Raw genomic sequence first — 14,608 nt, forward strand, 5'->3', positions numbered from 1 at the left:
TGTGGTTTGCATGTTTGCTAGAAAGTGAAACAAGACTGCATTACAGCCCAGAAATAACATAAAGTGCAAAATTAAGGGTTACACAAAATCCAGCACGTGATGTGGGTCAACCTCCAGTATGTTAGGATTAAAAATAAATAAATAAATCCAATGAATCAGTTTTGGGGTCAAACTGTCACCATCACAAAACCTGTATTATCTGTACAGGCAATGGATTAAGTATTGCTTGAATATTCTTAATTGTCATATACTGTAAGTGTAAAACTAAGAACTATTGTGCTACTAATATCTAATAAGACACTCTTTAACACTCTCTTAATTTTAATGACAAATGACCTAGGAGTCTCTTTTCAGTCACACAAGGTGTATTAAAAGTTAACAACTGTAAAATCTAAAATCAATAACGTAGTCTACCTTTGATAGCAGAAAGCCACTAGGAGGTTGGCTAGTGAGCACAAGGAGCTAACATGAGCAGTTTTTTTTGGAGGGTCAGGGCTTTGGAGCGATCAAATGTTGACGCACTGCTATGCTTATTTCTGCTCATTTTTCTTCACAAATTAACTTACACTTCAGCGTCTCGCATGATTCTCTTTCCTGAACTGGATTATAGCAATGCCTCATGTCTCCCAAAATGTTAGATGGCCCTTGTAATTCACAAGATACCAGTTCTTTCAATCCCTTGAATCCACAGTTGGTGTTGTTTACTCCCCTCTTAAAATTGTTTGCCTAGGCAGGCTTCTAATGTCACCTTTCATGGTTAAAAAACAAAACTAAACAAAAAAACATTTGACATTCCTGATGGCTGAACCAGGAACAGAGTACTACTAGTGCTCTGAGTGAGGCATGAATACACTTTGTCATCCATCCATCCATCCATCAATTTTCTACACCTCGTCTTCATTCAGGCATATTTATAAAATATTGACAAACAACAACATTCTCGCTTATTTACAATTTAGTCTTCAATGAATTTAACATACATGTTTTTCATAGGATTATATTTAGCCAATAAACTGTTTTTGCATTAATCTAAGAATTCCCCTCCCTCACTGGATAAGAGATGAGTTGATTACAACTATAGTAGTTTTTTTTCTGTCTGCACCGTATTTCTGCAATCCAGCTTGTTGTTGTGCTACAAATAAATTAGCTTCAAATGCCCAAAATCCAGAGCTGAAACCACCAGCACAGTCCTTCTAATCCATCCTGAATGATAGGCAGGATCCCCAACCCACTGCCTTGATTCACCCAGACTAACTTCTTTATCACTGGCATTAGGAATTGAAGCTGTTTGGCTTTATCTAATGGCTTGGGAATCATTTGTATTTTTAAGGTATGCAAGAATGTGTTGTGCATACTAGTGTGAGAGAGACAATGGCCAGAACCTCTACAACGCATCAGAAAAAAGAATGGGCAGCAAAGATGAATTCCAGGTCTTTCAAACCATTGCATATGTTTCTTTGTGTACACTGGAACCAAGCAGGAATGATACAAAAACGAGTGCAGACAATGCTATGAATTTGTTTGCTATACTTTCTTTGTTTATTTTCCTTTCAGAACATCCTTGCCTCAGCCTTATAGTGAATTCAGAAAATGAATATCCTGCAGTAAATAAACATGACTCTCCGTAGATTCTGTCATGTGGAATAGAGAATGAGATGCAGACTACTACCCTGCTGGTAATATCACGTCCAGTGTAACCTAGCTCTGTGGACAGGCCCAACAGGCTTCCACGGCTACTACTGCAACCCCCTTGACTTCAAGGCAAGCATTAAAATGGAGGGGTGGTGGCGATGCCGGTGCTGGCTGGCTTATGGGGTTTGAGGGAGGCGTCATGGAGCATGCATGTGTGCATGATGCGTGTGCCTGAGGGGTGGGGGATGCTTTGGTGTAGCCCTGAATTTTCTGCAACCATTACCACTGTCTGTACGGTTTCTTATTTACTACTTTCACTTAACAAATTCAGGAAATCCCCTCTTATCACCTTGTATTCTTCCTCCCATGTGTACTAAAATACACCTTTTCAAATATTTGACATTAGATGTCCTTCTAAATCTCTGGCCGGGATCAGGTTGCCTTTTCTCTCATGTCAAATAATGAGTACATTCAGATCAAATTCCGGTGCACTTGCATTTGAGCCGTCTGTGATTGAAATGATATTAGAACCCTGTTTACATCTCATATTAGCACTAAGTCAGAATTACCTTTACTGCCAAGATTGTGTGCTACAAGCAAACAAGAAATTTGCTTTGGAATATTGGTGCCCAAGGCGATCAGGAATTGACATTAAAATGCTGCAATTATTAAAGTAAAAGAGACACGAATCAAGGCGGCACAGTAACGTAGTCAGGCCTTCCTGTCTGGAGTTTGACGATTACAAAAGGTATTTCTACACTTTTAATTTACCCATGCTGACATATTCTTACACTGTTTAAAATAAACACACAAAGCAACTGTCTGATGGAGCCACGAGGCAAAAATATTGTTTGCTTTTGCTACAACTTTAAAAAAAAAAAAAAAAAAAAAAGAAACTATATAACTGCAGTGTTTAGCAAGGTACAGCCAATCCTGGATTCAAACCCACTTTCATCCATCGGGAGACAGATGGGCGAACCGCTGAGCTAAACTCTCATCCTCCCATCAAACTGACAACTGCACCCTTAAGGCGTAGCTAGTGAGGTCATGCACTCGCTGAAATTTGTTATTTCTTTTACATACTAAACAGTCACACATTAAAATTGGCGAGGTATGAGATGTGAAACTTGAAATAAGTAAATAGCAATTCCATGTCACATACTGAACATAGAGTACATATCTCCATTTTAAATATTCACATTTTAGTTCAGTACTCATATAAGGCAGATTTATGAAATATAAATCTTAAATTGGCTAGAGGTAAATTTTGCCGTGGTGTTATATTAAATGTACATGCACATCAGAAATGTTTTTTTTTTTTTTTTTTGATTGCCAGAATGGCAGCTGACTCTCACCATGCTGACAACTATCTAGCCTTGAGGCTAATAATAGTCAGAGTCAGTGCTGTTTTAGATTTATGTCAAGTTGTCATCTATTCCAGGTGATTAAGGGAAACAGTCGATGTTTTTTTTTTCTTTGTGTGTTTTTTGCAAACAATGAGATGGTGAGAAATGTTTGTATTGTGTAGGGATCGTAGTTGTTTATGGCGACCACATTGTCATCGTATCATTTTGCTGCCACTACATTCATAGTTTCTCTATACTCTGTCAGTATTTTAGCCCTCATCTTAGCACGTCTAAAGGAGATTGGAAAATGTATAAGATAGTTGTTATTAGCTCCTTAGAGCAGGGGTGTCAAACTCATTTTTGTCAGGGGCCACAATTTCGTCATGTTTTTATTTAGTTTCCCATATTAATCTACTTTATTCTAGACTGAAAACTTTTATGTTCTGAGGTCGAACAGAGCGTCAGGTGCAGCCGCCTCTTTAATGCAAATGAGTGTCGTCCTCCTGTGGCGTGTTGCCCTTAGGACGCGACGGGTATCCGCCTCTGCTCCTTTAAGGCAATGAGGAATTAAAGCGTCTGCAGGGGCAGAGGGGGGGTTGGCGGGGGCTTGGGGTTATTCAATGTAATGCTCCCAGAGAGTCCGTGTGGTGCGATTACAGAGAGCGGCAGCGGGGAAGATGCGCTTGCTCGCCTCTTGCTGGACGCACAGAGGCGATGAAGATGATTTGACTTTGGAATCCCAGCGCAAAACAACCTTAGCCCAGCACCTTCCTCTTTTTTGAGTGCTTATTCGCTAGTTTATTTATGTATGTTTAATTTAATCTTTCTAAACCACCCGCTGAAAACATAACCTGTTAGTTAATTAAGGTAATTGGAGCGTCGGACTTTTCCTCTCTTTTTTTTTTTTCTTTTTAAATTAAATAGAGTTTAGGCAGTTGAACCTTCCGTTGTTTAATGATCTGTTCGTGCATGCCTCTGACTCAGCATCACTCACACACACACACACACACACATACGCGCGCGCGGGCGAGCGCGCGCTCACACACCTGGTCTTCACCCCCTCAGCATCCTTTTGAGAAGCAGCAAGGCGCGGAGCAGATGAGAGTGTGCACAGCACTCCCCGAGACAATCACCGGGCTCACTGATGCTCCAAAAGTGGGGCAAAAAAAAGTAGCAAGGACAAATTAAAAGTACAAGACTCGGGGCAGTTTGCTTGAAGACAAATGTTTAACATCACCCTAAACGCTCTGAAGAGAACCCCAGGAAGGCACCGGTGTGAGGAAGAAGAGCAAGCATAGCTGTGGGGGGATTGAATGGAGCAGGGCATGTGGATATTGGCTTTTACCTTGTTCCAGAGCATCTTGAATGGTAAGTTTCACCTTTTCATTTGTTCTTAATGTACGCATTTATTATTGATGCATATGACACATATAGTGAGGGAGGATGGATATGACCCACATGAAATGGATTTTGCATGACTGTCTAAAAGGTGACACCCTTGATAAAGGAAGGTGAAGCATGCACAAGATCCATTGAAAACCCTTCGAGCTGTCCACCAAAATACATCTCAATAGATGACTCGATCAGACAAATTGCATCTGTTTGTGCTCATATTCAATATTATTATTATTATTATTTATTATAATTTGATTTGAATTTTGGAATAATTTCAAATTTTACTGTGGTCTTTTCAATGAAAACTGCATTTTCATGTCTGTCTTTAAATTTAACTGTTGATGGTACATATTCTCTCGGCACCGCTGTGGCCCTTAGTAATAGGTGACGTACTTGATACAATGAACATTTGATTTGCCAGTGCCCTCCTTTAGCATATTTGCTCAAATTTGCATTCAAAAAATTAAGAAAAATGTATGCACACTAAACAAATAACAACAAATTGATAGTGTCATTTATTGCACCTTTAAATAAAATCCCAATATACTGCGTCCTCTTTTCTCCATCAGTGTGGCTCAATATTTATATTTTTCCATTTAAGGGAAGAAAACCATCATAAAATTGTAGTAGTAATCCCAAAACTAAAATGCAATGTCATGCATTGCACAGAGGTCACATTTATTAGAATTTTATTAAAGTTCAAAACACACTAAACATGCATTTTCCATTCAAATGGCCAAAAGTGTCCCTCTCCATTCAAATGTATTCAGGTTTGCTTGTTGTTTTATTAGACTGGTATATTTGCGTGAGGACACCAGATCACACGTGGCGGATGTTGTGCAAGCTTATTTGTGTCATGAATTTTCATTTCTATAGTCAATAGAAGAAAATTCCTAGTTGATTGCACTCAGTTATTGGTCAGCGTCCCTTCTACAAGGAGGGGATTATGACTGCCTGGGTGTGTATGAAAGGCAGGGTCGATGAAGGGAAAGAAAATGGTAAAATGCCTGCAAAAACACATCGGGGCTTAGATTTTTACATAGTTGTACACAATCAAAATGGAGGGTCAAGAAAAGCTAAATGCACAAAGCCGAATTTTTTTTTCTGTTTAAATGTGGGGAACAGTGAATTTTACAGGTATGAATACATTTGAGCCGCATTGAGGAGCTGTGATGTGATATGGTGTGTCCCTAAAATGGATTTTCTCTTCTGCCTGGGAGGATAAAATAAGGCTTCAGAATGGGTTTTGGTCTCGGCGTTGCCTCTTTTTTTCATCCGGTGCCATATATTGACACTGACTAAAATGGTGTTTCCCTTCAGCTTGCACTGAAACTCATAAAAGAACAATAAAGAATCCTCATTAATCATAATTGTCTGACTGTGACATTAAATCAACTGCTTTGCAAGAGTCTGTCTTTTTATTGTGTGAGGCATTATTGAACCGGCCTGTGGCAAACAAATGATAGGAATTAGGCTGCCATGAGTGTAGACGTTACATTGTCGGGGGGGAGGGGGGTTACATTTGTTTTTTTTAAAGAAGTACATGTTTCATGCTGTTTGTGTTGTCATTTTATTAGATTTCACCGTCGAGGAGGCTTGCTTTATTAACTATTGTTGATTAGCTTGAAAATGAGGTGTTCATTGGCTGAGCAGGCATTGTCAGACTGAATGAATGACCTTGTAGACAGGAGGCAGCACAATGATTGGTTTCTAGACCATTCTTGCTGTTTCAGAGTTAGGCCTATCACATGCTCACTGGCCTGTCTCTATGGTAACCTCCTTAATGGCTGTCCAAAAACATTTACCATAAGGTGTATAGAAAACTATACCGTGGTAGGCGGAAAAAAAGGATCATATTTGTTCCTGTGCTCTGATTGTTTACCATTTTCTGCACTGCATCATGGGATTGTCTTACCACATCACAACACGATAGAACCTCTTACGTTATGGATGTTTATATAATGCTAAATGTTTTAGACATTGAATTTGGAGTTCAGTGGTAGGAGCTAATCAAAACCGCTCCCTCACCAACAAAGAAGAGTTTGTGTTTTCATACAGAATGTAGCTAATTTCAGCTCCATCTGTTTTTTGGGAACTTATGCTACGTCCACATTTACACTGGTAGTTAATATAAAGTATATGAGCCACACAAAAAAAGAAGAAACAACAACAACCGAACTCCACACAAGATGCCCTTTTAACAAAATATCTGTCAACATGAAAACTCATTTGCCCACAATCAAGTGCTATTCAAACAATTACAGTACAGTATAAGCCTAACAGAGCTGCATTGTCATTGTCCAGTCTCCAAATGGTCTTTTGTGTGTGTTTTTTTTTTAACAGATTCATATGCTAACAAAGAAAAATGCTTTTGACTTTTTTTCCATAAGTTAAAAAACAAAGTTCTTCATATTCAAATTATAATACAACATTGATGCTCCTATAGTGTGCAAAAAATATAACAATCTAAATATACTTGAAAACAAAATCTGATTTATGCAGAATTTAAAGGAGAAAAGGTCAAAATGTGGTTTCCCTTAAAAGTGAGTTTTAGAAAGTTTTCTCCAAAGTTTTTCAGTAGCTCTGTTTTAGGTTCCCTGATAAATGGATGTGGACAAAAGGCCGACATGCATAGAAAAATATCTGTGATGACGTGGACGTAGCCTCATTTATTTGATATGTCAGTTCTAAAGTGAACATGAAGACCTGCACTCTTTGGAAACATGGGTAGGACTAAATGGAACAGTCCTTAAATGGTTCAGGTCTTACCTGGAGGAAAGGAGTTATTTTGTAACCATTGGAATTCAATCTTATCGAATGGCAATGACCTATGGGGTCACTTAAGGGTCAGTTGTTGGACCCCTTCTGTTCAGCCTGTATATGCTACCCTTGGGTCAAATTCTTCAGAACTCTAATTTTGACTATCATAGCTATGCAGATGACATAGTTATATCTAGCAGTGTCTCCAGGTGACTATAGTTCAATTGAGATGTGTCACTGTCTGAAACAGATAAATAACTGGATGAGCCAAAATATTCTTAAATTAACTCACAACAAAACTGAGATAATTGTTTTTGGCAATAAAGAAAAGAGTATTGCTGTTAGTAAATACCTGTAAATACTCTCTTTAAAAACCAAAGATCAAGTCCGGAACCTTGGTGTACTGATAGATTCTGACTTGACTTTCAACAGTCATATCAAATCAATTACTAAAACTGCCTTCTATCATCTGAAAAACATATCCAGAGTGAAGGGTTGCATGTACCAAGTAGACCAGGAGAAGCTCATCCATGCTTTTATCTCAAGTAGACTTGACTATTGTAATGGTCTTCTGACTGGACTCCCTAAAAAGAGCATTAAACAGCTGCAGCTCATTCAGAATGCTGCAGCTTGGGTTCTGACCAGAACATAGAAGTCAGAGCATATTACTCCAATTCTAAAGTATTTCCACTGGCTCCCAGTCAGCTTTAGAATAGATTTTAAAGTTCTGCTACTGGTCAATAAATCACTAAATGGTTTAGGTCCTGAATACATGAAAGAAATGCTAATGGAATATAAACACAGTAGGGCTCTGAGATTGACAGAGTCCAAAGCAAACGTGGTGAAGCAGCATATTTAGCTAATATGCTGCACACAAATGGAATAAGTTGGCAACAGAAGTGACGTCTCGGTTAAAAACGTTTTTAAATGATATTTCTTGCACTGTATGCTGTTTTAATTGTACTTTTATTTTATTTTATTTTCTCTTTGTTTTAAAAGTTTATAAGCATTTTTCTTTCTTTCTTTGTTTTTAAATGCTTTTAATCATGTAAAGTACATTGAGTTACCTTGTGTATGAAATGCACGATATAAATACATTTGCTTTGCTTTGCCTTAACACAAATTCAAAATTATATTTCAGTTTTTTCGTGTGTACTAATGACCCGATTCTGCCATCAATATTCTACACAAATGGAAACAAATTCAATCTTTCCCTGAGCACTGCCTCAAGGCAAAACCGTTAAAAAGGTCTATTCACATTCTTGCTGCAAAGACGTAAAGAGGAGCAGCGGTGAAATGTAGTCATACACATGAGGCTTAAAGACTTAATCATGGATGTGTTCGATAAGATAACAGTTAGGCAGAGATCAGGGGATCATGCAATCAAATTTTTATCTCAATTATCTCTGACCTTTTCGCCGAGAAAAATGTAAGAAAAACAGAAGCTATCTCTTCGATTAGTGAGCCTACCAATTTTGTCATGACCTCATACTAGCAAGCTGAAACACCGGCTGGGACTAGGGTGGATAGATGGATTCAACTTGGCTGTGAGTAGAAGGGCCCAAGCAGTGTGTATAACAAGACAGTGGAGAGTGATGAGAACCCAATTAGAACTGTGGGATGACCCTTCCAGATGACTACAACGGCTCGACATTGTCAGAGTGCAATAAAGTAAAATCTGATCATCTTTACTGTCCTGCACATTAGGGATGTTTACTAGCAAATAATTATAGCTTGATTGCAGATATTATATCATCGCCTATGACATCTAATTACATGTTGAAAACACAGAGTCAAGTGATAGATGATCTTGAACCGCTTTACTCTGATATGAATAGCTAATGAGCTGGATTAAGTATAGCAACCCACATAACTCAGTGGCTCACTTGTGTGTTATGAGAGGGTTTGTTGGATTACATTCTCACCACTCTGTGATTCCAGCTGAAAAGGCTGCTAATGTTGGGTAATGGATACACTGATGTGTGATCATAATTGATATCCATAGTTCATTCGTACTAGCCGGATAATGAAGGGCTACTCTACTGCACGGCGCCTCCTTGAGCCCGTCTAGCACTCTAATTAGGTGCAAGCTTTGGCCACGAGCTTGCGTGCGTGCTTCATCCAGTGCGAAATCTAATTACTGATCATACTATGTCTGTCTGGATTCCATCGAATCGGAGGTGTAATTGCACAAGCTGGCGTGTAAATGTCTCCTGTATTAAAATGTTAACGATATCGTTTAGCATCTGCATGGAAAGAAGCTGCTGAAGCCCTCAGCAGACAGATCTAGGTGTTTGATCATGCGTGCAAAGTGAGGTTGTAGTACATCTGGCGGGGGTTTCCCCCTCTCAGACTTGCTTTTCAGCAGAGAGGATGCTTTTCATTCGCTCAGCACCTGTCAAAGTGACATATCATATTAGTGTGCTGCACTACACACAGGTACTGTAGTGGGGGAGTGAGAGAAAACTACATGAAATCGGTTATGGCAAGTTGAAGAGCATTATCCGGCTCATTAAGACACTGGTATTGCAACAGGAGTTCAGAACATTCAGAAAGAGAGAGAGGTCATCCCATCAAATAATTGGAGTCAAATGCCCAACCCTAGGTTGGTCTTCACCCCAAGATACAGTAGAAGTGGAACAAGCAATATTTATGATACATCAATGTAATCTGAACCAACCTGTCTAAACTGCTTATGTATTGTTTGTGGTGATTTGTAAGAATATTAACAGATTGTGAAACATTAAAACATTACAAGTACCAATAGTGATAGTAATATGTGGAAGCCAATGGCAGTGTCTGGCTTGTGCACTATATGCGGCCGTATAGGGCAACATTGCTGGCCTCGCACAGGGTGCCGTTCTAGGAGTGCCACTGGTGGCAGCATTTCATTCAGTTTTCAATAAAGATAATAATAAAATTGAAACTGACGAATTTCATTTAACTATGCAGTATGTTTTGAAATTGGTTTGTACTATGCAATGGTATAGAACTACTCTGCATCATACCAGCTAATATTTTGAACCCAACCCAAATTTTTGAAGTCAGTATGGTCATACAGCAACACTACAAACTACAACCACTTCAAATAGTTCTCTCAGTGCCAATAAGAGCGAATCATTCAGGTCTTTCTTAAGCCTAAATGTTTTACATAAAGAATCCAGTGACGGTAAATTCATCAAGCTACCATGTGAATTATTAGTATACTGCATAAAAACAATTTCTTTTCTGTTTTAAAAATGGTTATTGGCGGTTTATCCCCGATTATTCAGTAATTTTGAGGCTTTATAAATATATGTAATAATTATAATGGGGGCGGCACAGTGGGCGACTGGTTAGAGCGTCTGCCTCACAGTTCTGAGGACTGGGGTTCAATCCCTGGCCCCGCCTGCGTGGGTTTTCTCCGGGCACTCCGGTTTCCTCCCAAATCCCAAAAACATAAATATATGTAATAATTATAATGGGGGCGGCACAGTGGGCGACTGGTTAGAGCGTCTGCCTCACAGTTCTGAGGACTGGGGTTCAAACCCCGGCCCCGCCTGCGTGGGCTTTCTCCGGGCACTCCAGTTTCCTCCCAAATCCCAAAAACATGCATGGTAGGTTAATTGACAACTCTAAATTGCCCATAGGTGTGAATCTGAGTGTGAATGGTTGTCTGTTTGTATGTGCCCTGCGATTGGCTGGCAACCAGTTCAGGGTGTAGCCCGCCTCCTGCCCGATGATAGCTGGGATAGGCTCCAGCACTCCCGCGACCATAGTGAGGAGAGACTGCTCAGAAAATGGATGGATGGATGAATTATAATGGGCGTCAATTATCTGCAGATTCTTGCTTTTTGCAGTCCAGCCCGGTCCCTATCCGACGCAAATAGCGGGGGTCCACTGTACTGCAAAATGGAAGATTTTCAATTTACAATGGCTGGTTTTTTTAAAAAAATAGGTTACCGTTAAACCTTGGTAAATTACCATATCCTAGTTTAAATTGGGAAACATCAACAGCGACAATAAGGCTAGTGCTCATGTTTCTCACTGTGTGCCAGGCCAACAATCCTTGTGTTGTCTATGCCCCAGCTGAGCATTTGTTCATTGTGGAGGACAGGTGGTGGAAGTGTGATGAGTTTGCCATCCATCACCCACCAAGAAAAACATTGTAACAGGACTTCATAAATACTTCCCCTTAATCCAGTCTTGCATGTACTACGGCCAGGCTTTGAACTCGACACACGTTGAGGACCAAGGCAGAATTGATCTCGGGCCTGTGCGTAATGCATGTGCCGGGAATGGTGCTGCTTGTGCATGTCTACCGTCACCTAAACAATTACACATACAGTCTCTCCTTGACCTTCTAGTTTTCCAACAGTTACAGCTTTGTATGTTGCACTACTGCATCGCTGCTCAATTTCATTTTCAGGAGATATTTCACTGCCTGGGTGTGTGATGCGCCACAGTCCAAGATAATGGAGGAGGCAAGGCTGGATAGACAGAGTGACACATAGACAAATGAGTCCAGCTTGTTTTTGCTGACACTGCTCTTTATTTTTAAACTGTGGCACAGATGCTATGACTAAAGAGCAAGCTAGTACTAATTATTATAAGCCCGCCATTTAAAAAAAAAAAAAAATCTTATTGGAGTTATAGTGGGGTATAAGAGGGTGTGTTTGCAGGTGCACTAGGAGTGCTTTATTGTGTATTTCTTCATGCGCAAGTACCTACAAGCTGCAAAAACAAATGTGGTTTACAATATGTGTTCTAACTGTGGGTTTAATTGGGGCACTTGGTGGGCGTGACATGTAGTAGCTGCGCCGCGGGGCCTGATTTATGTCCTTTCAGGTGCTCATTGATCCCCTAGCCTGCATTATCAATAATCTTAGTACATTGTGGTATTCCACATCCCTCTCACGTACCCGGCCATTTTGCGCGTAAGGGCTTGAGAGGCGTGACTCATTGAAGTCCGCAGGTCGGTAGTATTCCTGGAATCTGAAGTTTTCCTGAGACATGTGAATGCCATTAAAATCCATTTGGGACATATGTCACACTTTAATTGTGAAATCAGTAAATTATCATTATCATTAAATATTGCACTATATGTATGTCATGTAGTCTGCGTTTGGAAGGTTATCAATAAAGCAAGCGGCCAGCTGTTGATCAGCGTTGTCCAGCAACCATACCAACGCCACACACACGTGTCGCTTAAACAGATTGTACGACCGACGATGAGATCAAGTCTGAACAAAATTATTCCAAATCTAGCACACCATCGCACCATTACGATGACTACAGTTGTGTGGCGCTTTCAGACAAACTCCCAAACTGCTGGGCAGCATGTTTGGAACGAAAATACCGCTCACACCTCGAGCTTAATGTGGCAGGGTCACATTATGGCCGTTGGGCAATTGATGAGCGTATATGGGCAAGGTGTCCGTCAGCATGCCGAGTCAGTTGCCGAGCCAGCAGCAGTCGTCAGAGGCTCGGAGCACGCGAGCGAATCAAAACGTGCAATATGATGTTGCACCTTCCTGGGGCGCTGCACAGGAGGAAACCTGCTTAAATCTTGGGTAGAATACGCACAAGGCCAGATATGAGAGGGAACGCCCACATTTTAGGGTTACTCCACCCAAAGTGCGCACATGGCCAGAAGATACACAAGTGATAGACTTAAGTAGACGGCAGAATGGACGCAGAGGTGAAAAAAGCACAGCACTGCGCTACTTTTCTGACTTAAGCATACGGGAGAATATAGCCTATTGAGCATTCAGAAGTATAAGCTCCACTGTCTCCACTTTGCTGTAGTGGTCTGTTTTGTTGCTGCCATTGGTCTCCTCTTGAATAAAATGTCTCCTTACCATGACTAACAGTCTTGCCGATGATTGTTAGCAAATCTCATTCCAATTCAATGTGCCACATTTTTTTCTTTTCTTTTGTTTAATAGTTTCCAGTGGCTCTATTTTGAAGTGGAAAAGTGCCTGCGCCAAAATGAGGCAAGTAGAGCCAAAGAGAGCTGAGTTGGTGCTGCAGTGGAAACGCAACATAATGGAACACGGTCATTTAACAAAAGAAGTGAAGAATTTAATGCAGTTATCCTCCCCAAAAGGGAGTAATTTGGACCATATGCCATATCCATATCCATGCATGTCACCATTTGCATGTTGCTAAGTGTCCCCATACACTGCTGTCAGGCTGAGGTCTATTAAGTATTGCTCTGTGCCTCTCTATCTGGAACATCCATCCCCACCAGTGATTATGCTAATTACTATTTGATCAGATGATTAAATTAAGACTTGATTCATTCAAGGTATTAAAATACTCAGAATACATTTGTGTCTCTTTGGTCCCCAAGAGTCCCTGTCACTTGAGGAAAGGATGACCGGAGAGGAAGTGTAGACAAATATTGCTCCTTTTTATTCAGCCCGTGGCACATGGAGAGCGGTAATAAACCAAGATGGGGGGCTGAGGGAGAGAGGTGGAGAAATGGAAAGAAATGAAGTAAAGGAGAAAATAAGGCAGTGTGTGCACGGGGTGGGGGGTTGCTGAAAGGAGACATGCTGTGGTCCCCCTAAGTGTTGAATAAACATGCTTGGTTTAGGGAAAATGGCTGCGATAAATGTTTAATATGATAAGTCCATAAAGACGGTCAAATGAGTCTGGAGTATTAAAACGAGCATGGCACGCAGCAGCAGCTTTGAAGATGGAAGGGGGGAGATAATGGCAAAAGAGCTAACAGGATGAGAGCAGCCAGCTGCTGTGACATCGGCATTAACACACTCCACCAGCTGCTGGTCACAGACGTCTCTTGGACAAAATAGGGATGGCAGTATAGCTTCAAAGGCCTGCCATGGCCTGATAATGACGCAATCAATTAAAAAAACCAAAAAAAAAAAAAAAAAAGTAAAATAAAATATGACATATATAATAATATATATGACATGACTAATTGGATGCTAGAGGGACGCAAATTCAAGACCCGTTGTGGACAAAATATTTGAAAATGGGAATAGTTGCGAGATAGATTTTGCTCCTTGCTTCCTTTCTCTTCAGAACAAATAGATAATTTCCCCACTGGGATCAGGGTACGCTGGTAGTATTGTCAAAAATATTACTGTTTGGGGTGCATTGGTTTAAAGAGAGAAAACTATGTAATTCCTTTACAGCAATTCAAAACAAATCTCAAACAGTATTGTGATAAAAATCTTAACAGCATCATGACAGTATACATTATAATCACAAAGAGATTACCACCCTGGCAATAAAAGCACAATACATTTTTATGACTCAGATAAGACCCTACCAGCTCTTGTCTTAAACTCTGGAAATAAGTAAGTAAGATAATTAAGCATACTCGATAACGTTTACAGAAAGACCAGAGACACAGGGAGAGGAGGAAATATTGTTTATAAAGCACATTTAATAAACATTGACTATGCTTTGCACACGCGCACCCACAAATGCATGTACACACACACACACACACACACACACAC

At 40.2% G+C, this 14,608-nt stretch overlaps 1 protein-coding gene across 5 annotated transcripts in view; it reads left to right on the forward strand.

Moving 5' to 3' along the window:
* Positions 1 to 3,616: 3,616 nt before the first annotated feature.
* The window catches only part of dscamb (Down syndrome cell adhesion molecule b), a 134,631-nt gene continuing 123,639 nt past the window's right edge, over positions 3,617 to 14,608 (forward strand). For 3 of the 5 annotated variants that reach the window (XM_061782749.1, XM_061782751.1, XM_061782752.1), the window contains exon 1: positions 3,634 to 4,346. In XM_061782749.1, the coding sequence (XP_061638733.1) occupies positions 4,292 to 4,346 (55 nt within the window). In that variant the 5' untranslated portion in view covers positions 3,634 to 4,291. Of the gene's footprint in view, positions 4,347 to 14,608 lie in introns of all 5 variants that reach the window. The other 2 variants (XM_061782753.1, XM_061782750.1) reach the window with 2 other exon arrangements.

Source organism: Phyllopteryx taeniolatus, chromosome 8 (assembly GCF_024500385.1).
Source record: "Phyllopteryx taeniolatus isolate TA_2022b chromosome 8, UOR_Ptae_1.2, whole genome shotgun sequence".
In the NCBI taxonomy this organism is placed as follows: Eukaryota; Metazoa; Chordata; class Actinopteri; order Syngnathiformes; family Syngnathidae; genus Phyllopteryx; species Phyllopteryx taeniolatus.